Source organism: Rosa rugosa, chromosome 7, assembly GCF_958449725.1.
Source record: "Rosa rugosa chromosome 7, drRosRugo1.1, whole genome shotgun sequence".
In the NCBI taxonomy this organism is placed as follows: Eukaryota; Viridiplantae; Streptophyta; class Magnoliopsida; order Rosales; family Rosaceae; genus Rosa; species Rosa rugosa.
The window spans coordinates 29,368,178-29,375,319 of NC_084826.1; the positions used below are offsets into that span (position 1 = coordinate 29,368,178).

The following is a 7,142-nucleotide window of genomic DNA, read 5'->3' on the forward strand; positions in this document are numbered from 1 at the left end:
TATTATTGCTGGGCTAGCGGGGTCTAGTCCGATTCCCTTAACCAGCGGGGCTGGTCTTATTTTCTTGAGTATCAAAGTTCTTTCCTCTTTGCTTGGTTGTGGCTAGCGGGGCTAGTCGGTTTTCTTGAACTGAACTAAAGTTGTGTTTCTTTAAATTGTTGCATGCATCGGGATTTTTAAAGAAACAAATGTGGGAAAGTATAAAATACATTTGGTTTTAAATTGTTTATTTTTGTCCACTCACGCTAACGTTTTTATGTACTTTCCCCTGGGCCCTTCGGTTTCAAATGCCTAGTGTGCAGGAGAAATTAGTTGAGGTCGAGCGTACATGGAGTCGAGGCATAGTCAACAGTATGGCTTCCGCGAGTGCCTTGAATTAGGTTTTCCTCATTTACCTTTCTATTAGAATTGCTCTGATTACCTGCGGAATTAAGGTTATTAAGTTGAGATTTGTGTGTTGTGAATTTGGTTGATGTTGTTTGGGGGAGCAGGGTGTCTCCAAGAGATTAAGGATGGGTGATTTAGAAGTGTAAATTCTCTTTCTACAGGTTTTGGGTTGTCCACTTTAGGGGAAGTTCTGCCTAATTTTTGGCAAAATTTCTTCTATGGTGGGCCCCGCAGGTCCACTTCGGATTTCAGGGTGAAATTCGGGGCGGGTCCTGTCAGAACCGGTGGAATATTTGCTGCGAGTTGTATGGAGCTTCCGGTGGCCGGTTCGGTGGGTTTCCGGCCGGTTCTTGGGGTGGGGCCGCCGGTTCTGGACTCCTGGGATCGAGTTCTTCAATGTGTGAGGTGGAGGCAGAGAAGGCTTCAAGTTTTTGTATTCGGATTCAAGGTTTTTAGCTTCTTGAATCAGGGTTTGGCTATTTGTTTCAGGGTTAGGGCTTCGTGCTGATAACGTGTTTCAGGAAAACTGAATTGGGAGAGAATTGAATCTTTCTTTCATTGATAATAGGGGCCTCTTTATATAGAGGATTACAAGCATAGAGATAGAGTTGTACATGGAAACATAATCGTACATTGCTTGGATATCTCCTAAGATTCTCCGAGAATATCTCTAATATAAACCCTATTTCAACTAGAGCAAGTAACCTCGAGTTTGGGCCAGACACATATTCTGGATTTACTTGAACAAAAAAGTAATTATTGATGGACCAAATAGCTACTTAATTAAAAAATCAAAAAATTATTGTCAGCAAACCAAAAGGCTATTACTAAAGAATCAAAAAGTTACCGACCATTTTTATGCCACACCCGATCCAGCCAGATATCTGCTGTCCGGCTACCTTTCTATGGCGGACCGGTGCAGATGTGTACATCTCTTAATATGATTGTTTTTTTTTTTGTTTTTTTTTTAACAATAATGACCTTATTAGAGATATAATATATGGTATTTAATTATTAAATAATTTTTTCATTAAATTATTTTAAAAAGATACTTATTAATAATTTGTTGTTAATAATATTTCTCTAAATAAAAAATTCAAAATAAATTTTTTAATACATTGAGGGCAGCAAACTCGAAAGTCAAATTTTAAAATATTTAAGCAAATTGAAGCATGGATTCTGTTAACTGGCTTGAACCTTACTTTTGAAATATGAATTACTCATATTGAAGTGGAGACTAATCCATAATTCTGAAGCAGCTAATGTCTAGTGATGATGTTGACCTCCATCCTTTGGGCACTCTTCTGGCAAACTGCAAAAATCATCCTTTGAATCTTGCTCGTTTGAGCATGTGCATAGGGAAAGTAACATGGTTGTTGATGGTCTTGCGAATAAAAGTGTCGATAAAAATTTTGGGCTCCACATATTGTCGTCTATGCCTACATTCATAGTAAGAGAAAATAGAAGTACTTGATGATATCACTGAAGCTCCTTGTCCTAAAATTGTTATGACATCTGCTATCTCTCAACTTGTTTTGAATCTCGGAACCCATTATACCCAAAATAATAATAATAATAATATTTAAGGGTCATTTTATAATAAAAGTTCAAATTTTTTTTGTCTCTTTCAGATGAAAAAGAAACGTTGCGATAGTCAGGCACCTACTAGGTCACGTTTGATTCGCGGAAAGAAAGCATCAGGAAAGGCTTTCCTGCATTTGGGATGCAAAAAGAAATGAAATCATTTCTTGAAGGAAGGGAAAATAAGGGGGAAAGTGATTCATTCCAAATCTCAAATGAATCATTTTCCCCCTTATTTTCTTGCATTTTTTATGTCACAACATATTATTTTATTACATTATTTACAATTTTTTTTAACAACTTTTCTGATAACTTTCCTTGTGTTACCAAACATCGGAATGAAAAGTTGTTGGGAAAAGACAAATGAATTACTTTCTTTTCCGTGAACCAAACGAGTCATAAAAGCACTAACAAAGAAGGGTAGCTTCACACAAGTGAATTCTCGTCTGCTTCATCGTTCCACAGAATAGATAAGAGTAAAGGGGGTTAGGGTTTCTGTTATTCTTTCAATTGAAGAAAAAGACAAAGTAGAATACAAGAGCGATTTGCAGCAGAGGTATGTATGCCGTTTCCTCTCCGTTGCTCTTTTTCTTTGGTGGGTACTTTCAATGGTGTCTAGAGAGCTGTTAAATTTCCTACAGAATTCAATTCTGTTCATTCTATATAGAATTGGAGATCGAGTTGATAAAGCAAACTAGATAATTGTTTGTTTGGTGAGCTATTTGCATTTTTCAAGCTTAGTGATTAGTATCTCCATGAGCTCTCTTTCATCAATTGATCTTTGAATTCATGTATTTTTAATCCCTTCCTCTTGTCATGTTGGTTGCTCTGTTGAAGAAGAACAATTGCCAATACTTTCAGTCTAGAATTAGGGCCCTGCTATTGAGATGTTAACAGTTGGTGAGTGCTTTTGTTTTGGGACATCATTTTCTAGGGATCAATGCCAAGTTAGAATATGTGTGTTATTGATTTATCTTGCTGTCGGCAGTTATACTGCACTCGGAATGTGGCAATAATTTGCGTACTGATTAGGTTTAGAACAACAAAATGTAGTTCAACATTTTAGCGGGTGTGCTAATACTCAACTCTGTTGAAAAATTGAGTAGGCATCTTCTTGTTCTTACTGTGTAGTTTAGATACACTGTTTCTCTTGTTCAATTTTATAGGGTTTTTATCCGGTTGCTTTTCTTTATTTCTTATATTTGATTAGGGGTTTAGTTCTTTACTGTTTGATAGGGTTCATTAAGTTTTGTGGAAGGTGTTGTGAATCAATCGGATAGTACTTATCATGGTACTAGTTTCCTGCTATATGTGTGCAGAAGAAATCTTTTCTCCGTGATGCTTGAATTCCGCACTTTTGATTAGTATCCTTAAATTGTTTTGCAACCTAAATAAACTTCTCTTTTGATACCCAGAAACCTCTGCAGTCTTTCCAGTATGCAGCTGACCGTAGAATTCGGGTAATTAACTTCTTCTTTTTTATCTACCATTTCTCAATATTTTATAATGCTTCATTGTTATGAGCTGTAAACTGCTCTGGGTTCTTCAATTCTCAAGATCTCTCTAGTGTTATTTTGATATTGCAAAAGTGAAGTTGCTTTTGAGTCTACAATGAATAAAAGAAATTGCTACTTCCTCCTTTTTTTTTTTTTTTTCATGAAAAGCAAGGCAAGAACCTAGCTGTGTTGGCATTTGTAATCAATTCAAAGTTTCAAACTCTTTTGGCCATGAATTAATTTCAGATTTACTTATTTAAGAGTATGTTATCTCATATTTAGAGCTCATGATGAATATAATACTGTTTTTGGACTCTGACGATTATTTTCAGAATATGCTTTTGCATGTCACTTTGGTGGTTATCTTTTCATGGAAGTTACCTCGTAGTTTTTCTTTTGGGGGTTCCTTAACTTCTATGAAATTCAAGTGTAATCATAGATATATGGCATCCAGTATGAGAACTTGACGCCCTTGATGACTTAATGCTTTCTAGTTAACATTTACCATTGGTTGAGGTCTGCAAGAAAGTAGAATAGTTTCTTTTCACATTTTCTTAGGCTTCAAAAGTATTGGAATGGTGTTACTTTACTCTAAACTCTAATGACACAGCATGAGAAAAACCCTCTAATCATGCAGACCTATAGTTGCCTATTTGATTTAAATTCATATAAGGCTGTATATATCTATGATTCATTTACAAAGTATCCAGAGTTTGAGTTTCTTGCAACTTGTCCTTGTTCATTGTTAGTATGTAATAATCATATGTTTCAACCTTGTGCGTCATGGACCTGAGGGAAATCAAATTTGCTTTATGCAGTGGAGGATTAGAGCTTCTTTGTAACTCTGTCAAGATTCATAATGTCAATGTAGAACTGCAAAAGGCAGCAGAAAAGGTAACATTCTGTTTTTTTTTTTTTTTTGGTTAAGGCTGAAAACATTGAATTGTGAAGCTGATTTGTCCGTTTGGTATGTATGTCATTGGTTTGACTTAACTTGATTTCCTTTTGTTCTTCTCAGTTAACCATGAAAGATTTACTGGCTTGGATTCGTACTAATTTGATCAAGGAGAGGCCTGAAATGTTTATGAAAGGAGATTCTGTGTAAGTGAAAATTTGCTTCCAGACTCAATTTTGTATTGTATGTGTGCGTCAGACATAAAAATATGCAATAAAATTGGACTAAGCATGCGGTTAATGGTTTTGATGGAAAAGCCGAGTAGACAATTTTGCACGGACCATACTGAAGGCCTTTGGTTTGTGTTGCAGGAGACCTGGTGTTCTAGCCCTTGTGAATGATTGTGATTGGGAGCTGACTGGTCAACTTGATACAACACTAGAGGAAAAGGATGTGGTTGTTTTCATTTCAACCTTGCACGGCGGATAGTATCTATATCGCTGTTGTATCAATAGTTTACGAAGGCATACCTTACTAGCCAGCCAACCATCTTCAAACCTATCTGTCCCTGAATGTATTCAGCTTTGTGATCCATCCCCAGATTGTGGTGATAACAAAATCTGATCTTGAAGAATGATTATTCCTGTTAAATACTTTTACTATATTGAATCCTGTCCTATAGATCATGCATTAAAACTATGACATTTCAAGAGATTTTGAGATTTTGGAAGCTGTATGTTGAGTACGTTAAACGAGTTCAACATGGAAGTAAATTATTCACAACGTACTACTGCTGGTAACCGTTTTGTTCCCCAACTACCAGTAACCATTTTTGTTCTTGAACTGCTACTTAAGCTGTGTTCTTGGCCCCGGTTCTGTATGAACTGTGTCATTTTTGCTATATTGGTACTTGATAGTGTAATTGTACCACTTCCTAATTTATTTCTGCAATGCGCTACGTTTAGGTAATATATTTCTGCTGTTGTTTCATTGTGTATACTGCTACCGAATTTGTATATCTCAGACTACCAGTGGAAATATATAGCTTGCTCATTTTCATATCTCCATGGGGATCAGGGTGAGTTTTCTGTAAACTAATATTTGCTTGCCTTTTATTTTATTCATGTCACGTTTTTATTTGGTTTCTTTTATCTCTACTGGGGAAAGCCTTCATAAACAAGATCAACTCGTACTAAGATCAACTTTTTCTGCATACAAGTACCAGATTAACACTTGACTTGTACAATTTATTTATTTCAAGCCAAACACTGGCTAGAAGTTAAAGGTGCACAATCTTTCTCTAGAAAACTAAGCCAATCCAAATCTGATTAATAACCAACCATCTCACTCCTACCTTATCCATCCCTTGCTTTATCCTATCCCATACAAACTCTCATTCATTTCCCATCCACTCTTTCCCACTTGGACAAACCTAATCATTCAAGCACCACCACAAAAAAAGAGGTCAGGCACAACATTCCTTCACTACACAAAAAGGGTTCCTATAATTATCATTTCCTTCAATTTCATCACCACCCTTAAATCTATTTTCAGTGTCCAAATCTTTCTACTCTAATTTTTTTTTCTTCCCAGAAATTTCACAATGGCAACAGCCTCAGCAACAGTCTCACCAGCAATGTTCACCACCACTACCACAGTGGCCAAGTCTATGAGGAAACCATCAAGCAATGTGCATTACATTTCAGGAGTCAATTCTTTTTCTGGACTGAAGGCTCACAATAGTGTGGCCACTCTTGGTCTTCCTCAGTGTACTGATCAATCTTTTGCTAAGATTGTGAGCTCCTTAAGAACTCCATCGCAGAACAAGGGCAGAGGTGGAGGTGCACTATCATCTACCTGCAATGCAATTGGTGAGATTTTCAAGATTGCAGCAATCATGAATGGACTCACTCTTGTTGGAGTTGCAGTTGGATTTGTACTTCTCCGAATCGAAGCATCTGTGGAGGAGGCAGCTGAGTGAAAATTTCAGATGCCTACCCTTGAGTTGGTTTTCTGTTGTTTGTCATCATTGCCACTGTCTATTTAATACTTCATTTGATGTAGAAATAATTCTTTTCTGTTATTGAATTGAGTTGGATATCTAATATGTAATAAGCAGAATGTAATTTTTGGGTTACTCAACATGATTAAAGGTCATATGGATGACATTTTATTGATACTAAGAATCTAATCCTACCACTTTATTATAGTTCCCGGGATAAAAGATAATTCACAACATAAGACAAGAAGCACATGAAGTAGATATTTTCTCATTCTGGTTTATATATGCTTGCATCTTGTGATTAAAATGGTGAAGTTGCTATTTTAAACTTGAGATGCTCCTGTTTCTGGTGGCTTTCTCCGGGTACCTCACACAGAATGCTATACCGTCTGGGGTACCGATGCACCTCCTAAATCCTGTACCAAGAACACACGCTTAGAGGGGTAAACCGTACCGGACGGTTTACACCTCTCCGATGCCTGAGTGAGAAGCTAATATAGATGTATAGTAAGTAAATAGTGGACAAAGGAGTTATTACCCGTAAAACGTGGTTGTGCTAATGCCTTTATACTCGAGCATGGGAAAGGAGTCTCCCCAATCTTCGATGTGGGACACAGGTTGCTCCTCTGATGCCATATCAGCCCCCCTGCTGTGCAAATCGTTGGGCTGTGCTGGCCTGTCCCGGGCCCTGGGTGCCCGGGCTGGTATCCCATATGAGTCCCGCCATGGTGGGTTGTGAACCCGGCCCATGGCATAGTACCTGGGGGTACCGATGGGGCCC

General features: G+C 37.4%; 2 protein-coding genes across 2 annotated transcripts; both read left to right on the forward strand.

Annotated features, from left to right (window-relative positions):
* The first annotated feature begins 2,370 nt into the window (after nt 1–2,370).
* On the forward strand, nt 2,371–5,146 carry LOC133721375 (ubiquitin-related modifier 1 homolog 2-like). Its single transcript, XM_062147964.1, has 5 exons — nt 2,371–2,524; nt 3,384–3,428; nt 4,283–4,358; nt 4,483–4,565; nt 4,731–5,146. Exons 2-5 carry the CDS (start codon nt 3,406–3,408, stop codon nt 4,846–4,848), a joined length of 300 nt encoding a protein of 99 aa, XP_062003948.1. The 5' UTR covers nt 2,371–2,524; nt 3,384–3,405; the 3' UTR covers nt 4,849–5,146.
* A 620-nt stretch (nt 5,147–5,766) lies between these two features.
* LOC133721374 (uncharacterized) lies at nt 5,767–6,536 on the forward strand. The gene has a single exon (XM_062147963.1). It carries the CDS (start codon nt 5,963–5,965, stop codon nt 6,338–6,340), a length of 378 nt encoding a protein of 125 aa, XP_062003947.1. The 5' UTR covers nt 5,767–5,962; the 3' UTR covers nt 6,341–6,536.
* Nucleotides 6,537–7,142: the final 606 nt, after the last annotated feature.